General features: G+C 44.7%; 1 protein-coding gene across 1 annotated transcript in view; it reads right to left on the bottom strand.

Annotated features, from left to right (window-relative positions):
• Positions 1–19,608, bottom strand: part of UBR4 (ubiquitin protein ligase E3 component n-recognin 4) — a 127,554-nt gene that overhangs the window by 39,025 nt on the left and 68,921 nt on the right. The window contains exons 61-73 of the mRNA XM_019654843.1: positions 12,850–12,946; positions 12,107–12,214; positions 11,378–11,494; positions 10,222–10,431; positions 8,349–8,498; positions 6,881–7,108; positions 6,046–6,124; positions 5,128–5,373; positions 4,125–4,293; positions 3,467–3,611; positions 2,798–2,883; positions 2,001–2,088; positions 1,542–1,735 (exon numbers count right to left, since the gene is read on the bottom strand). Coding sequence (XP_019510388.1) covers positions 1,542–1,735; positions 2,001–2,088; positions 2,798–2,883; positions 3,467–3,611; positions 4,125–4,293; positions 5,128–5,373; positions 6,046–6,124; positions 6,881–7,108; positions 8,349–8,498; positions 10,222–10,431; positions 11,378–11,494; positions 12,107–12,214; positions 12,850–12,946 — 1,917 coding nt within the window. The remainder of the gene's footprint in view (positions 1–1,541; positions 1,736–2,000; positions 2,089–2,797; positions 2,884–3,466; positions 3,612–4,124; positions 4,294–5,127; positions 5,374–6,045; positions 6,125–6,880; positions 7,109–8,348; positions 8,499–10,221; positions 10,432–11,377; positions 11,495–12,106; positions 12,215–12,849; positions 12,947–19,608) is intronic.

Below are 19,608 nucleotides of genomic sequence, written 5' to 3'. Positions count from 1 at the left end.
AGGGCCTGCGAGCCTCTCACTGAAACCTCAGTGATGGCAGTCTGATGAGACAAAGAGAAAGGCTGTCCCTATGTATTCTGCTAAGGCCATGAAGTGATTAGTCGAAGAAAAGGGAAACCTGGCAAATAATGGCAACCTAATTTTTAAAGTATTTTCCCACTCCCTCTGTAAAAAAGGATAGAACATACAAGTGCTTTAAGATGTTACTCATGATAATTTTTGAGATTCCAGAAAGATGACAGAAGTGCTTATCAAGGGAAGACATTACTCCACAGGCAGGTCCCACGGAAGCCTGTGATCCCAGGGGTACCATGATGACGGCTGCCATCAGTTCCCATCATGACAATCACCTTTGGAGGATAAAGCTCAGGTTGCTTTAGAGAGGCAGAGAGACATATCAGGATCTGGACCAAGTACCAAGGAGTCACAAAGAGATAAAGTATGGAATAATTTAGGGGTAGTTACACTAATGCAATTAGAGCTAAAATTTACTGAGCATTTACTATGTGCTAAGTAGGGTCTGCCCTCAGCGCCTTATATATACTAATTCATTTAATGCTTAAAATAACACCCTCAAGTGAACTTATCTCCACTTTAGTGTTAAGGAAACTGAGGCGAGAAGCCCTCCAAGATCAGATAGGGGGTAGAGCTGAGAGGTGAATCCATAGCCTTATTCCAGAGTCTAAGTGATTTATCAGCAGCTGCACTGACTCCACAGAGAAAACCAAATCCCTTCCTCTGAAAGAGAATGGGGTCACCCCAGTGAACAGCTTCTTCTTGTAGGTCACCAATGTTAACCCCGCTTTTTAAAGGAAGAAGAGAAAGCTGCCGGGTAGCCACCTGTTGATGTGCTACACCCCACCTTCATTCTGCCTCTTGGAATAACACCAATCCTTCCATTCCATGTGCAGAGCAGCACTGTAAGTCTTAATGTTCCAGGAGCATCTACCCATGCACTCTGCCCAACAGCAATGCCCGAGACCTCAATAACAAGAGACCTGTCTGTAAAAGTCAACACTACAACCCATGCTGGTACCCTCCTTGGCCCATACATGACATGCTTTGATTCAAACACAGGGATCGATAAGCCAGAAAGATCCAACATCAGCAGACATAGAGGGAAGGCACCATGCAGAAGTGGAAGGACTATGTACTAGAGAAATTTCTGGAGAAATACTGCCTGCTCTGTGAGCAAGAGAATAGCACCTTAATCCAAGAAATGACAACTACTTCCTAATATAGAAGATTTTATATAAAAATAGAACTGCTCTAGTTAACATGGGGATAAGAAGCCTGGAGTCCCGCTCACTCAGCGTCCCCTTCCTAGCAGGCTGCTGAAGAGCTTCCATGGACCCCGAGGGCTCCACTGGACATACTTTTAAAGTAACTCTGTCAACACCCTTAGGAACTGGTGTTTCACTTTTGTCCCCCACCCATGACTGGAGGACATACTAGGTCTCCAGGGATGTGCTGCTTTACCCGATTCCAGCAATCACAGCCAACAAGCCTGCTGCCCCTCCCCACGTCTGAAGAGCTCATACTTGTTTTTCAACTCCACGATGGCCTGCACAGTTCGGTTGTTGTAATAGAGGTTGACCGTCCGCACCATCTTGGTCCGCTTCAGGTCTCCAATTTTCACCGTCACTTTGCTGATGGTATGGCTGCCAATGAGCTTCACCACCTGCTGGGTGGTGGTGTACCGCGTGTCCACTTTAATAGAAGATAGCTTGATATACTAAAATCGAGAGTACACACAAAGCACTGTGTTAGTTCAAGGCTAATGGCTCCTTCGGGCTTCTTCAAAATTCATCAGTGGAACCCACGCCTCATCCATGGATGAGATTTCTATTTAAAGTCCATGCATGGCAGGTAAGGATTCATACCACTGGTGACCAACCATTAGGAAAGGAACACCTATGCGGTGACAATGAGTCCCTGGAAATAAGAAACCCACTGGCCCTGTAAGCCTCAGGACTGTCCACGTTACAGGTGACACTTACACAAAACGGCACTTCTGGATTATTACACACCAGGCAGGGGTCACTCTCCAGGTAATAGCCATCAAACTCCACTAAGCCAGACAAGGTGCTAAGGAAGAAACGAGTCTCAGCATAAGGACATTTTCATTTTGAGCTGCACTGAGCTGCTTAAAGAAGCCATGAAAAAGCCATGGCTCAATATTCCCCACGGCGAGCCCCACCCTAGTAAGCACACAAGAAAATGTGAGAAGTCCCAACAGGGTTTAGGAGTCACAGGAAAGAAATTTCAAATAATTGACCTCAGGTGCTCTCTATTGCTGAGCTGTCCTGAAGTCAGAGGGATCTTAAAAAGTTATGTTAAAATTTGACTCAAAGAGTCACAATTAAATTTACTAAAAAAAATCACTGAACTACATACTTAAAATAGGTGAATTCTGTGGTATGTAAATTTTACCTCAATAAAGTTTTTTTTGGGGAAAAAACAGTCATTATTAAACCAGGGAAATAATAAATTGTCAGTTTAACCAATGCTCTATTTCCAAAGTTTTTTTTAATAATGCAGTCATTTTCTGTAAACTTATTTGATTTAGACTTAGACCTCTGAAACTAGAGACCTTAAATTACTGCTTACCAAACCCTAATTCTGCAATTATGTTTTGAGTTACTTCTATGTGCAAGGCCCCCAGCTACGAGGCAGGGATTCAAAGACTAACTAGACAGGGGTGTATCAACACATATGTAAGAGCCAATCAAGGTTGAAATAGCAACTCAGACTATGGACTGAGCTTCCAAGAGGGAGAAAGCAAAACAAAGCTCACTTGTAAATGTTGGAGTTGGGGTGGTTGGTAAGAATATGGTTTTGAGTCCGCAGAATTTCCACAGCCTTCTGTGAATATTCCTTCAACTGAAAAAGAAGTCAACAAGGACCACAGTTAAAAAAGCCTGGGGGAAGGTCTTAGTGGAAAAAACGTCTTCTGCCTCCTAGCTGTTGCTACCCTAGAAGCACCGGACTTCTCAGCCCCCAGTCAGAATCACGCAAAGCTGGGCCTAATTCCTCATCGTTTCAAGGACTCTATCTTCTTCAGAAGTTTCCACGACCTTAATGACAGTCCATCTTTTTAGACCTCGTGGAGGAAGACAAACTTTGTCCTTAAGGAGCAGCCATGAGGTGGTTATCTAACTGCAGAAACACTTTGGGGATGTAATCAGGGCCGCCAGCAAAACCGGAGGAGCACTTTCTTCCCCAAGCAACTTGAACGAGTTGCCTTTTCTTTCCCATTTGATCTCCTTCTGTTGGCTAAGCCCATTTCAGATTGCGCTTACTTGCTGGTGTATACTGTCTATGTAGCATACATACTGGGAGTGCTTAATGTATATTTAATAGATGTTTCATATATGCACCCCCTATGGGGGCTGGTCATGATGTTAACTCAAGAGGAAGAGGGTATATATGGCAAGTTAGTCTCTGACCCTGAATCAGCTGTTACCTTCTTCTCTGTCTGTGGTGTTTTCAAGGAGAAATATCCCAGCAGGTCCACAAACTGGGCGGCCTTACGCCCGTAGGCTGGGAGTTCTGGCCATATGGACCACATCAGGTCAAGCAGGAGCTCCTGTTGAGATTTGCTGGAGTTTCTGGAGGTAAATGACAGTTCACATTACCAAGCAGCAGACAACCCTGAGGTTCCTCATCAACAGGGCCCAGGTACTGTTTTTGTAGATATGTCCATTTCCCTACAACTAAGAGTTAGGGCTCAATGGTTTGGTTGCTCTTTTGACCATCGATCCTAATGGGTGCAGCAAAGCCCTTTCCCGTCTTCAGGAGGCGGTCTACTTCCATCTTCCAACATCACTTAAGGGCAGAAACCAAGCTTTGTTAGCCTGAAGAATCAAGTCTGGTCACTTTACAAACTTCTAAACATAGCCTTCTTAGTGGAAAACAGCACATCTCTTGCTTATGACATCAGTTTAACAGCCAAAAAGCAGATAACACAATGAAGGCATCTGTAATAGTCAAGAGGATTCTCAGGCTGGTGTAAATGCTGACACTGTGACCGTAAGTATGTGATATAAAACCAAGACAGAACTTCCTTGTCCACTCTGGTCCCAGACCCGTGCAGACTGTCCAAACCAAGCACTGGACCCTACCTGTAGATATGCAGAGTCAGGCAGTGGGCCTGCCAGCGCACCGAGGAAGAATTAGACTCTAACAGGAAGCAACGCAGAAACTGGACCAAGGTCTCCTTATCTGCAAATTTGTTCAGCTGGTTCACCAGAGCTGTGCACAGCTGGTCCTCCTGGCTGCCGGAGCTCTCACCTGCAAGATCAGGGAGAGATGGAGGCCAAAGAGTAGGAAGAAATGGTCCAGGGTCACACAGCCAGTGCTACCAGATGGAGAGGGAGGGGAGGCTGTCCGCGTCTAAAGGTTTGAACTAAACGGCTGTAATGTGAAAACAACTTTCAGTTGTTTACTGGGGGACAAAAGGTCAGCCCCAAATGAGACATAATAATGTCACCAAAAGAGCACAGGATAAAGCGCCTGTGTAAGTCTGGCACTGAGCACACACAGTTACACTGGAGGAGGAATTTCCTTTCGAAAGCTTCCTATCTAGAACAGTCAACATTCCTACAGACCTGCACAGAGATAACTGAATAATTAGCTGGGGCAATGGGAACCGCCTCCACTGCTCTCTGCCCCTGGTCACCTGTCTCAGGCCTCCATGGACCATGAAAAGCGGTGAAGCAGAAAGGCGTGCCTGCCTTTCTGATGCTAAGGAGTCAGCTCAAGCAGCTTACAGCTGCAGAGCATTTCACAGTTTACCAGGCACATATATAAGCATCATGTCATCTGATGCTGAAAAACTCCCCACAGAGCAAGTGTTGATATTTCACAGAAAAAGACACTTGGCCTACTAAAAATCTTCAGTGCCCTTTGATCTCTTCTGTCACTGACGCTCAGTATGGGAAGTCACACTGTTGGTGTCCCCATCAATGTAACCGAAAATAGGACCCAAAGTAGAAACTAGAAGGCACTGGGTTTTAGGTCCCCTGTAAATCAGGGTAAAAGCTGCTTCAGAAGAGAATAAACTCTGTGCCCCGAGAGAGATGAGGGCACACCACCCTGGTCTCCAAGACAAGCGGGTGCTCTTACCTTCTTTTTCCTTTTCCTTTTCTTCTTTCTTGCTCTTCTTAGTGGACGACTTGGACTGTGCTGTGGCTTGTCCAGAGCCGGCAGCCACAGGGACTGAGGAGGCGGCAGCGGCAGAGGACCCTGCCGAGGCCGCCAGAGCCGCGAGCACCTTGCTGCCACACAGGGCACAGGAGAGCAGCTGCAACAGCACGGGGGACACCCCTTCGTCCACCAGGAAACTGACTTGGAGCAGGAAATACAGGACGGCTGCAGGCAGAGGAGACAAGGGCTCAGCTGAGGCGACCACCACCGGACTCCCACACGAGGACTCCCATGGTCTGAACTGCCCTATTCCCCCCAGCTCCTCCGCCAAGCTCTCTGCCGACTGTTTGCAAGAAGACTTGATACCTGCAGTGGAAATGCCTGGCAAGTATCATGGCTCCACAGAGACTGGCTCCCAGCCTCCACCTCTTCGAATAAGACGCTTCTCTGGACTCCACATACTCCTCCGTGACTTCACCAGTCTATCCTACATTGTGCCCCCACAGCATCCCAAATTTTGTCTATCGACCCTTATCACTTTTTTAAGTTTTTACTGGTCTCCCTTGCTAGGCAGAGTTCTGTCTAACCTTGTATCGCATGACCACGTTTCTGTCGACGACAGGTCACATATGACGGTGGCACACCACACAGCCTAAGTGTGCAATAGACTAGACCACCGAGGGCTGTGTAAGTGTGCGCTATGGTGATCGCACAACGACGAAATCACCTCACGGCGCATTTCTTAGAACATATCCCCATTGCTAAGTGGCATGTGACTATATCTTGCTCATGGCTATCTCTCTAGCATCCAGTGTAGTCCTTGGCCTATAGCAGGCCTCAATAAATAGTTCTTGAAGGAATGAATGACTAGCAACCAAAAGGAGCAGCGCTGCTTACAGTCATCTTTGATGCAGAACTTCTGCCAGTTGATGGTTCGCTGGGCAGCAATCTCTGCACAGGCTTTCAGGTGCTCCATCTGAAATGGAAACCCACCACCAGACATGAGTAACCCCGCCAGCAGCCCACGCGGTGCCACACCAGCTGCCTTGAGGGGTCATCACCTGGCTTTGGATGCAAACTGAACACAGCCCCCTGTGCACACTGATCCAGTGCCCTGGCAAACCTGGGACCGAGGCCCACACACAAGGCTCTTACTGAGCCTCCTATGTTTGACTCCCCAGCACACAAAGGCCCTGTGTGCTTTGCAGGAATCCTTCAGAGCACACAATAATGCAGCGGGAAAGACTGGCCATGACTGGAAGCCCCAATCCAGTTTACTTTTCTCTTGCAGAAAGCACAATAGTAAGGACACTAGATTAGGATTCTGGAATACAGAAAATGTTCTTTCTAGATGTTCCTAGGTAAATATATTCATTTACTCCCCATTGTCCAAATTTGTCTTCAGGCAGTAATACATTTCTTTAGTGCTCAAAGACAAGAGTCAGGTGCACGGATTTCAGGTTGATCCTGTCCATGATATGCGCAAATGACACTGAGAAGAAGCCCAAGGCCCCCTCCTCATAATGGAGGAGCCAGGCCAGGTGGGTGCGGGGATGGAGGGGGAAATCTCAGACCCCAAAGCCAAGTCCATGTGGAATGGCACCCAGTTATGACAGATTCACCTGATCTCAAGCCCGGCCATCGACAAGCCCTGTCTTGCCCCATCTGATGATCTGCTCGGCTCAGCTTCACCACACGCCCCCTCCTGCCCTACCATCTCCACCCCTCGTACCAGGCTGATGAGAGTGTCGTACTGCAAGGCGGAGCCTGAGCTGGCTGTGACCACACTGGCCCGGAGGAATATCCCCTGCTCCTCCAGAAGCTTCTTGATCCCACGCACGTGGGAGTCCAGGGTGTGCAAATCCCGGAGCTGGCGGTATTTCTCCTTTGAGCCACAGATGAAGAGCAGAAGTTTGCGGACCTGACGGCGCACGAATGGGGTCTGCTGGATCATCAGGTACTTGAGGGAGAAACAACACAAAGAGTCAGTGACTCTGGAACTGTATCTGTACCAGCCACGGCTCCCGGGTTTTCATGATCTGTTACTAAAATCTGGTGAGAAATACAAACCAAGCTATTTCCTGGGACCAAGCTAGCCTCTGGTGAGCTCTGGTATTCCTTACAGGGGCCAGGAGAGAGGCATAGAAAGGACGACGTCCAAGAGGGAAAACAGTGATATTCCTGCTCCTGTTCAACCAAGGAATACTTAGGAATCTACAGGGAAGCTGGCTTCCACTCCCACCCACCCAGCGTGAAACTGGAGGGAAAAAACATTCAGGACCTCTCTTTCAGGTAAAAAGCTGGGGAAGAGATTGGGTTGTTAAATCTGTACAACTGGAAATGGCCAGTTTGGGTTTGCTAACAGGTGTTTCTTCCCAGAGTTAATCTTGGGCTTTCCCTGTTGTAACAAGCTATTCTCTCCCCAGGCTCCAAACCCACCCCACCATGCCTGCTCTGTGGTACCTGGCCCAGGATTATGCTAACTGCATATTCTCTGCAACTGGTTCCCTCTTAGGTTCAGCTAGTGGGAAACACTAGGGGGACACTGGAAGGCAGGAGGGAAGAGGCTTGCTTCTTCCTGTCTGTCTGCTGTCCTAGCAACAGCCCTTCACCCTGGCAGCCTCCACCATGTCTTTAGTTCAAGGACAAACCAACTAGAGCTGGTTCTAATCATCAGCTTCCTTCAGTGCTTCCAGAATCAGCTACGTCATGTCCCTGCTCCTCAGAGCTCCTACGGCGGCAGCAGCAGCCCCCCGCTCAGAAACACGGGGCCTCTCTTCATACACAAGGCTGCAGCTGGTAGCTGCTGCTTGCAATTACTATCTCTGTGTTACCACCATGTTCTCTTTTAATCTTTTTGCGTCTTCAGTGGCTGTTCACTAATTCCCTACATTAAAATCCCGCTGTTACTTTAACTAGTATACTTTCTAGTTTCTGGACAGAATTGGAAAGTTAAACCTGCCCATTATCCCCCTGTGTGGGGAAGCTCCATGGACAGAACAGAAACTAGAGTGGACGGTTTGCTTTGATGCCCATCCTCGTTTCACCATATAATATATTCCAGAGGGCAAGACCTAACTGGTGGGAGGGACTCTGCGAGGGGAAACACTGTATAAGCCTAAGGAGAAAAGGGGCCATAAAAGGTAGTCACAGCCGATGCGTCCTCTCCCCAGCTGGCACTGCTGGGAACCTTCACTCACCTCTGAGAGGAAGTAAAACCACGAATGATCAAAGACAGGAGGTGGGATCCGAGAACTGGTGTCGGCGATCTTTTTGATTTGGTATGGAAGCCTCAGTACCATCTCTGTGAGAAGCTGAGTATAGGCCTCAAATACATCGGCAGCATGACCCTGGGAGAAGAACATTGTGTAAGAACCCTGTGATCGACAATTCCCAGGGCCGCACTTAGGAAAAGGGCTGGTTTACTGCTCACGAGGCACACCTTACATTGGAGCTGGTGAATGGCGCCTTTCAAAGCCAAAGCCATTACTGACTGAGGTTAGTTTATAAACCTGGCAAGGCCCCAGGCTCCGGGGGGGGCAATTTCATTACATGCAAAGGTTACAGTGGAGACAGGTCTCACTGCTCTTAAAAGTTCTAATATTTCACTCTGTGGTTCTTAACACTGTATTGATTGTATTCTACTTACACAAACCTTAGAGTTAGAATGGGAACATATTGAAAACATAGTAGTGGGGAAAGATTTCTGACTTTCTATGAGAGATACATTCCATTCTCTAGAACGAAAACTTCCATAGCAACAAGAAATACTTAGATCCTGGGTACGTATTGTGAAGAGGCCAGGGCACTGAGCGATTTGAGGACAGTGGACACAACAGCTACCCTCCAAGCTATGTGGTCCCCAGGGAGAGTCTGCACAGTATGTTTCATATAGCCAATCACCAGTTATTTATCAGTTCCATGCCAAGCTTTGAGGGTGTCAACAGGAATAAAATGTGGTCTTTGCTGGTAGGTCAGAGGGAAGACTCCACATGAGTGTACAGGGCACTCTGGGGACCCAGGGAAAGGCTATCTCGATCAGACTTGATAGCAGTCAAGTGTGTGCTGGGGAAGGCTTTCCCGGGGTCCAGTGCTTGAGCTGGGTCTTGAAGGAGTAGGAATTAGCTGGATGCGGGAAGGGAAGAGAGCAGAGGGACAGGGAGGAGCTTCAGAAGGGACGGCAGGGACAAAGGCCACACACCCCATGTGGGGAGATGCACGCGTTAGCAGGGCTGCATGCATGGGTGTTCTAGGTGACAAAGCTACAGTGAGAAGGTAGACAGCTGAAACCTCAAAGAACTATTTGACCTAAAAGTAATGAAAAACCACCACAGGGTTATAAAAAAAAGAAGGACATGACCAGTCCCATTTTGTGCTTGTTACAGTCCAATACTTTTCACAGCAGTTCTGAGTATGCAGTTAGAAGCACAGCTAGTCCAGTCCATCTAGCTCCACTGCATGGCCTCAATGGAGGAGAGATGGTAATGATCATGAACACTGATTGAGCACTGCTATGTGCCAGGCACCGGGCTTTACAAACATCAGCTCATTCAATGCTCACAACAACCCTATAAAGCAGGTACTCTGCGTATCCTCACTTTCCAGGTATACAAACTGAGTGAGGCTTACTAAGGTTAAGATGTAACCTCTAAACCTCATGGCAAGTGAGTGGAAACACTTGTTCCCAGACTCACCTGATCAGGAAAACCATCTTCTAAACTAGCATGTAAAAGGGCCTGTAATGACAGCAGGGGGTATCTGACATGAACGTGACCCACTACTGACAACGTGACTTTGTACCATCTCATCTTTTTCTAAGCAACCCAATGTGAAAAGACATGACTGTCTGCATTGAATTCCTCAGGTTCACAAAGTGGCAGGAATCAGGATCCCAGCAGAAGGCTGGAAGCAGCAGTTCTTTATTGAATCATGTGGAGACTACACCCCACCGAGGAGTCCAGGCTCCCTCCTGCGCTCCTTGCCCTCAGCGCCTTCAGCTCTGCTCTGAGCATAAAGAGGAGAATGTCTGGGATGAGCGAGAGGAGCAGCTCTGTGTCCGGAGAAAGGCCTCACCTTCACATACTGGCGGAGGAAGAACGGGCTCATGTCGGGCGGGGAGGAAGTAGTATGTGGCTTCAGCAACTGGCTGGCAGCCACGGGCTCCTCGTCGCTCTGTTGGCTCTTCCAATACTCCAGCAGGGATCGGAGCACATGCAGGCAGTAGTCCACAGCCCCCGAGCTCAGCAGCGCGGCTGCAGTGGCACTGGAGATGAGGGAAGATGACTGGGAGGCAGAGAAAATGGGGACATAGTAAGAACGGCTGTGAGCGCAACTGGGTGTTGGGGGAGGGAACACACTCACAATAGAATCAGTTGTCCTGGAAGTGGGTTAACCAGAGTTAAAGTTTCCCAACTAGCTCAAACATTTCCCTAACTCCTCTGAATCATGGCATGGTAAGAGAAAACAAACAAACAAACAAAAAAACACCAGTTCTCAACTCTAATCTCCCTACACACACATGCCAGAGGCCAAAAGGCAGGGATCAGACCACCTCTGCACCTGGAGGGGATGGGGTGTCTCTTTTTCCCCTGGGAACCTAGAAAAGGAGCCCATTTCAAGGAGAGAAAGCTTCCTATTCTAGGGACATCTTAGCAACCCCACCCTCCTCACAGAGGCTCTTCTCATAGAACCAGCTTCCAAAGGAGACTGGGGTGAGCGATCACACGAATAAAAAAAGTAGGAGAAAAGCTACTGGAAATAAAACCATTAGGAGCGCCTTGCAAATCCCGGCAAACCCCACAGCTCATAAGCTCATTAAGATTGGATGCAGTTCAGCCTCCATTTCCACCTTCTCTGCTTTGTGTTAATCTCCTTTCCTCCATGCACACACTGCTTTCTCTCCGCCTTATCACCATCCCTTAGAGCAACATACAATCGGGGATCCTCTTAGCCTCTCTGCGCCTTGCAGAACAGTCCCCTGCTTTTCAACAATGGAACTTCCAAACCCTTGAAGTTCCAACGGAGGGACTGTTGGCAAAGATCGGTGCTGGGAAGGGATTCGGGAAAAGGGGGAGGCTCTGCTCTTGAAGAGGGGACAGCTTAGAATGTAACTCCTTTCGAGTGACAACGGCCTTGTTCTAACAGAGGACCATCACCTGTGCCCCCAGCCCTAGCACGTCACACTATCCTCTTACCTTTCCCCACACCCAGAAGCTCAAAGCAGAAATACCTCACAAATGGAAGACTTGGATCCGGATTTGGTCCGGGACATGAAGACACTCAGGAGCCTCATCACTACCAGATGGACTTCGTTCAGGGCACTGCGTTCATTCTTCTTAGAGACGTCCTGCAGGCAGAAGCGCAGCCCAGACACCCACACTTACTTTCAAGCTCAAGGCATCTTCCCAACAAGGCTCCCTCAAGCCTATCAGTGCTGCAAGTTCCTCAGACACAAAACAAGCTCAATGTATCCATGGACAATACCTGGATTACCTAGAGCCTGATACACTTGGCAGGCCATGTTAAGATAAAAACAACTAATTTACTCTTTTCACCTGGTAGGGCTACAAAAGGTCCCCGAGGGCAGGGGTGTCATCTTATTCCTCATTTACGCCCAGATCCAAAGCATGCCTGGGAGCCAGCCGAGTGGCTCAATTGGTTAAGAGCTCACTCAAGAGTGCAAGCTCTGAGTAACAGCGGTTCAATTCCCAGCCCGAGCTGAGTTGCCGCTGAGCTGACAACAGGTGGCAGGATGGCTCAGCTAAAATAAAATAAAATAACAAAAGCATGCCTGGGCCAGAGTAGGCACTGAGAACATTTTTGTTGAATCAATACAGCTGGAGCCCTCAGTGGATGGTTCCCCACTGAGACCAGGGGAAGTTCCTCTAAGACAGGAACTTACAGCTGAGAAGTGATCTCAGCCAATTGCTATTTCTCACACAGAGTGACTCAGTGTTACCTTTTTATCCATGCCCAGTTCAGCAATAAGCTGGGAGAGGAGGTTGTCCAAGGCCCCCTTGTCTTTCTCGTCTTCTCCATCCAGATCTGCAGTGAGCATCAGAATGACCTAGAAGTCAAGAGAGATGAAAAATGAAAGCCAATTCCCTAAAGAACAACTGGAACGACAAGGTGTTTAAAAAAACACCCCAATCTCCCTGACTTCCCTGTCAATCATAACGGTAATCCATGACAAGGTTCTAAACCCCAAGGTATCCCAAGTTGAAGTGCAGAGCCAGTAAAGTCTAATTTTGGCACATACCACACTTGGCATCACAGAAAATGTTTTTGCAAAACTATGTGACATTATGCCCAACCAGAGTGGGTTGCACTAGGGCACTGTGCTGTGCTGAGAATTCAAGAATAATTTTTGCCCATGAGGAAGGCAGCTAGTGGGAAAATGGCTGTCACAAGACCAGACTCTAATACTCATATTAATAGAATGGAGTAAGACTCTGGAGCAGACTTTTGCTCCTGGTTCTGTCAATAACAAGCTGGATGACTGTGGAAATTTTTACAAACTTCTCTGACCCTCAGGCTTCTCATCTATAAAATGAAGGGCTGTGACTTGCAGTTCAAAGCTGCATTCCACTGTTCTGTGACCTAATACTAAGCAAAGCCTTACGGAGCCTCTGGCAGAGAGATGTCAGCATGCTTACGGGTGGTGCCGCTGTCATGTGACAGACCCAGTGAGCTGAAGGGTACCTGCATGTACGGGATGGCCCGGACACCTCCAACATTCCGTAACTGGGGCAAGGTTTGCAGTAGCCTCTCCAACAGCATCAGACGGACCATGTGCAGCCTAGAAGGCCAAGGAAAATACAGGCAACATGAGCTAGGACCCAACCCCTAACCGGCTGAATGCAGTTCTTTCCTACTGACAGAAAATAAACAAGGAGCACGCGGCTGAGGAATAATCCTAGCATTAAAAAAAATGTTAACAGACGCCTATCTGGTATACCAGCAACACAGGGTAAGTGTCACTCTGTTAAAAGGGAACAAAACTATCCCAAAATAGAATTGATGGTACTGAACAGCTATTTACAGGAAAGTGAAAATATTCCTCAGTCAGGTCCTGGCCATCCTCAGTATCAAAATCAAACCTTCCATAGTAAGCCCTACAGTTTCTTCCAACACATGGCCCTATTCTGCCTCTCAGCATGATTTGCCGGCATTATTCTATCTATAAATTCTATTGGGTCGTCAGAAAAGTCATGACGTAATTTTCTATGTTTTTCAATGCAAAAAATGGGTCATGACTTTCCTGACGACCCAATATGTCATCCGGTTGACCCAACCCTTTCTTGTTCATGCTTCCCAAGTCCTTAGGAAAGTCAGTTACTGCTTCTCACACGTCTCATTTCTCCTCATGCGCAATTCAGTTTCAGTACCTCCCTTCCCGTCCTGGACCCGTGAGTTTTCCATATGTTCAGCTGGCTACTACCTAGCCTGCTTCATCTGCTCATGGAGAGATGGGCTTTCGTACTAAGTGTGTGCCCCTGGATCTCTAATGAACACACCGATTCAAAAGTACTAATATGAAAATTAATGAATTAGGGTATTATTGACAAGCTGTTTGGCAGTCTCAGCTAACACAGTCTTAAACAGATTTAAGAGTGCATTTGCTGAACGAATTAATGGATTCATTTTCATAGTTAGTGAACTGTTCTTCATTTTGTTTTACGGACCATGTGTAAGAAACCGTATGCCTGTATTTTTAAGTGTGATTTTCATATAGTACATATCCTAGCAGGTATCCAAAATATTTTCAAAATAATAAAAGTATAAATGAAAGGACAATGTCTTACTTGAATAATAAATGATTTCATTCTAAAAAGAACTTGGAAGGAAGGAACTAAATGTCCTTCAGAATCGTGTAACACATAAAAGCCTGCACGTGCCTCCAGGAATAATGAGGCAGGCTGTGTGGGTAAGAACGGCTCAGGAATGGATGAAGTACAAGTGAGAAAAGATGAGGTAACAGCAGCAGTTCAATACTTTTAGGATAAAACATAAGCTTTGAGATGGATTAAACTTTTCACACCTGGAAAACATGCATATTAATGAATATACACACATGAAGGAACAAGTTGAGAAAATAAGCAGAGGCTGGACCTCAACCAAGTTCAGGCCAGAGCACTGGCTTTTCGAACTCTTGAAATTTAACAAAAAAATTAAACACTGTACCAAAAATTGCAATTTCCTTTTCTTGTGACTTAAGAGTAAAAACCATTCAGTTATTATATTATTTAAAACAACAAGTCACCTAATTGTTTAATTAACTTATTTCTGAAAAAAGTTAACTTGAGACCACTTTAGAGCCTTCCATTACCAATATGGCTAGGTTACCTAAACTGACCCTCCTGGTAAAAACAACTAAAAATTCTAAAAAAAAATACCATCATTTTGGAAGCAGTGATGAATCTCAAAATATTTCAAAGGACTGAAATCATACAGTGTAGTCCCCAACCACAGTAAATTAAACTATAAATCAATAGCAGAAAAATAATTAGAAAATCCCCAAATGTTTGGAAATTTAAGCAACATGTTTCTAAATGTCCCATGGGCCCAAACACTAAATTACAACAGAATTTAGAAAACACTTTAACTGAACAGCAAGGAAAATACAACGTATCAAAACATGTGGGCTCCAGCCAAAGCAAGGTTTAAAGGGAATTTCAGAGAGAAATATATAGCTTCAAATATGTGTTTAAAATCAATGATTTAAGCTTCATCTTATGAAGCTAGAAAAAAGAACTGAAAATTAAACCCCCAAAAATATGGTACTAAAAAAAAAAAAAGAAGTTAATAAGCAGAGAGAAGAAATAATAAAGAGTGGAAATAAAATAGAAAGCAGACTTATAACAGAGAAAAATCAAAGCCAAAAGTTGGTTCTTTGTAAATAAAGTTGACAATGCCTAGCAAGAATGATTTTTGGAAAACAAAAGTTACCAATATTACAAATGAAAAACCGGTACATCACTACAGATCTTAAAGATATTAAACGGATGATAAAATACAACATTATGTGCAAGTTTATGCCAATAAAGTTGACAAATAAAATGAACAAATTCCAGGCCGGCCGAGTGGCGCGTTGGTTAAGAGCCGGCTTGGGAAGCCAGCTCTGAGCAGCAGGGCCCAGGTTCAGATCCCACATGAGGGCCAGTGACACTGCCCTCTACAGCTAAGATGGTGAACAACAGCTCGACCTGGAGCTGGGCTGCCGTGAGTCACCGGTGACAGCACAGGCTGCAGCCCCTGCTGCAGTGGGCTGCTGTGAACCACCGTGAGTGGCTGGCAGCCAGCGTGAGTGGCTGGCAGCTGGTGTGAGCTGCCCAGAGCTGCTGTGAGCAGCCGCCCAGGGGCCAGCGACCGATCTGCCTCACCTGGGAAGAGCGCAATGATAATACCAACATGGGCCAGTAAAGCGACATCCTCCACAACTAGACTGAAGAACAAAAGGACAGCAACTTGACAAAAGGACAGCAACTTGTCTGTTCCCCTTCCCCTGATTCCCCAGCACTGTTTCCCTCCCCCAGTTCCCCAATAAAATCTTTAAAAAAAAAAAATGAACAAATTCCCTTCATAAGCACAACATACCAAATTTGACATATGAATAGAAACACACGATAGTTCTGTATCATTTAAAAAATGAATCTAGGGCCGGCCGAGTGGCGCAATGGTTAAGAACTGGCTTGAGACGCCAGAGGGCCCCAGTTCGGATCCCACATATGAGGGCCAGTGATACTGCCCTCCACAGCTAAGATGCTGAACAACAGCTCAACCTGGAGCTGGGCTGCTGTGAGTCGCTGGCGACGGCGTAGGCTGCAACCCCTGTGGCAGTGGGTTGCCATGGGCTACTGTGTGTGGCCAGCAGCCAGCGTGAGCGGCCAGCAGCCACAGTGAGTGGCCGTCCAGAAGCCGGCGACCGATCTGCCTCGCCTGGGAAGAGCGCAAATATGGTGCCAACTTGGGCCAGTGAAGCAACGTCCTCCACAACTAGACTGAAGAACAAAAACAACAGCAACTTATCTGTTCCCCTTCCCCCAATTCCCCAGCGCTGTTCCCATCCCCCCAATTCCCCAATAAAAATTTTAAAAATCTTTAAAAAAAAAAATGAATCTATAATTTAAAATCTTGCTTAAGGTCCAGACCCAGATGACTTCACTGTTTTTATAAATTTTTCCAAGAATTTATACATGAAATGCCACTCTTATACACACTCCTCTAGAGAACAGAGAAAGGGGAAATGTCCTCACTTTAGGAGGCCAGACTAAAACGAATGCCAATACCTGACAAAGACATTTCAGAAAAGAAAAATTACAAGCCTAAATAAAGTATTAGCAAATCAAATCCAGTGCTACAAAAGATAGGACATCATGATCAATTGTCCCCACAAGGTTGGTTTAATAATGGAAAAATAAATTAATGTATTTACAACCTCAAACAGAATAAAGAAGAAACATATCATCAACTCAATAGGTGCAACAAAAACAACTGGAAAGCTTCAAAAACCCATTCAAGATAAAAATCTTTCAGCAAACTAGAAACAGAACTTCATTAATTGGATATCCATAAAAAACTCTCCATTTAGCATCAAACTTAATGGTAAAATAGTGAACTTTTTCCCCCTGTGTTTGGGAATGAGATAAGGATGCCCACCATCACCACTTCTTTCAACGCTGTACTAGAGGTCCTAGTCAACGCAGTAAGGCAAGAAAAGGCAATTAAAAGGTAGAGAAGCTGGAGAGAAAAAAGTTAAACTACTATTATTTGCAGATGACAAGATTGTGCATGCAGAACCTAGCATTAGAATTAATCTAATTACCAAAGCCATAATTAGAATTAATCTAGTTATCACAACTTATAATTAGGGTTTAATAAGCACCTTTAGAAAGATCACTGAAAACAAGCTCAAAATAAAACAATAATGAGCTCACCAGCAACTAAGAAATTATTTGGCCAAGAGGTTGAATGAAAACAGAAACCCAGAGGGGTATGCAGAGACCTGAGACTGATTTTAGGGCATTTGAAAACTTAAGGCCATGATGCTCTGAAGGTAAGTTGAGAATCTGGTTACTAGGACCTCACAGGGCATCTGGAATAGGAAAAAATGCCCAGAAATTGCCCCAAGTGGAAAGTTTTCTGTGAGAACCTCACAGAAGAACCACAGCAGGCTATAGCCTCCGTTTAAAAGTAAATAGAAATATATTACTTCCTCCACCCAGGAGCCTATAAAAAAATTTGGCAAATTCAAATCTTGACAAAGGAAGAAAGAGAGGGGAAAAAATAGCTACTGAGAATATGGTCCGGGTTATACATTTATTTTTCCCTTTGGTTATTAACATGTTTTGTGTCCTTACTTAAGAAATCTTTGCCAACTCCAAGTTATAAAGATATTTGTCTACTAAAACCTGTAAGGTATTACCTTTTACATTTAAATCTGTAATTCAACTGATTTTTGTGTATAAGATCAGGTAAAGATTCATTCTAGTCTATATTAATTTCCAACAAATCCATTGTCATTTATTGAAAAGACCATCCCTTCTTCCACTGTACAGAAGTGTCGTCTTTGTCATAAATCAGGTGACCATGTATGTGTGAATCTATTTATAAACTCCAGTCTGTTCTATTAATCAATTTGTCTATCCTTGTACCATTATCCCACTATCTTACTTATCATAGCTTTAAAATACTATAACGCTCTAGTTGTGTAGAGTCCTCCATCTTTGCAGTCTTTCTTTAACATTTCCTTGGATAATTGTAACTCCTTACTCTTCCCAATGAATTTTAGTATCAGCTTGTCAATTTTGACACATACATAAAACCAGTTGTGATTATACTGAATCTATATCAATTTGAAGACAACTGTCATCTTTACAATAATGAGCCTATCAATCCACCAACAGTTATATCCCTTCATTTATTTAGACCCTCTTAATTCCTCTCAATTAGATTTACAGTTTTCAATGTAGAAGTCTTATATATCTTTCAAATTTATACCTAGATATTTGATGTTATCTGATACTACTCAAATAGATCTTAAGTAACTATAAATAATTAAACACGAGAAATTTTTGTTAAAAGGAGACATTAACAGACATGGAGAAGAGAATATAATGGTCTAAATTCTATTTAAGTGGATTCCCAGAATAATAACAGAAAATGAGGCAGAAGCATTTTCCAATGAGATTAATGGTTGAGAATTTTCTAGAGTTAATAGAAGACACTAACCCACACATTCTAGCAGAACAAATGTAAAGAAACCCATCCGAAACATATCCTAGTAAAACTGCAAAAAAAAGATTTTAAAAGCAGCAGTAAAGCCATTATTTTCAAAGGCGCCATAGTTATAACAGCAGGTACATCTCATTGGTGTCAACAGATACTATTTCCAATTTTGGGGGGGTTAAAACTGTCAACTCAAAATTGTATACCTATCAAAATATATTTTAAAAATGTGAGCCAAAAAAAACCATTTCCAGACTGACAAAATCTGAAATTTTGTTACCAGTGGACCTCCCCCTAAAAGAAAACCTAAATGACATACTTCAAGAAGGAAATGATCCTAAATGGAAGGTCTGATATACAGAAAGACATGTGGCACAGAAAGTAGTAAACATGCAAGTAAATCTAAATAAACACTGGCCACATAAACTATATAAAACAGCAATAATATCTTGAAAGCTTTAAAAATACATATTTAAATTGAAACACAAAAATAATAGCTTAAACTGATAAGGAGGAGCAAAGTCTTCTAAGGGTCTCATAGAGAAGATAGAGCTATTAACTTTAATTTGGGATTAGTTAAGTATGCATGTTGAAGATTAGTATAACTACTAAAAGATTAGAAACAGAATCAACCGCTTTCAAACTTGTAGAGTTCAGTTCGGGGAGAATGAAAAAACAGCAAATCAACCCAAATGAGGCCTATAAAGAAGACAAAAAGAAACACAGAAATGGGCAAAGTAAAACACACAAAGTAAATGGTAAGCATAAATTTAAATATATAAATAATTAACAATAATTACAAATCAACTTAACTGCTTCAATTAAAAAGCAAAGGTAGACTGGATTAAAAGTAGTTTTAAAAATAAATTTCAAAGAACCCGAAATCACAAAGACCACATTACCTGAACTCATGGAATTAATCTACAAATCACATTAAGAGGGAGAAAAAAAAAAAAGATTAAGTAGTTAATTCCTTTAAGTTAAAAAACAATCTCCAGGGGCCGGCCAAGTGGCTCATTGGTTTAAGAGCGTGAGCTCTGAGCAACAGGGTCGCCGGTTCCATTCCCACATGGGCCAGTGAGCTGCGCCCGAGCTGCACCCGAGCTGAGCTGCTGCTGAGCTGGGTGAGAGCACGTGCTCCTAACAACCAGGCTGCCGGTTCGACTCCCGCATGGGATGATGGACTACGCCCCCCCCCAGCTAGACTGAAAGCAGCAAGTGGACTTGGAACTG

This window comes from Hipposideros armiger, unplaced genomic scaffold, assembly GCF_001890085.2.
Source record: "Hipposideros armiger isolate ML-2016 unplaced genomic scaffold, ASM189008v1 scaffold_232, whole genome shotgun sequence".
In the NCBI taxonomy this organism is placed as follows: domain Eukaryota; kingdom Metazoa; phylum Chordata; class Mammalia; order Chiroptera; family Hipposideridae; genus Hipposideros; species Hipposideros armiger.
This window is presented reverse-complemented; position numbering and strand designations above follow the sequence as displayed.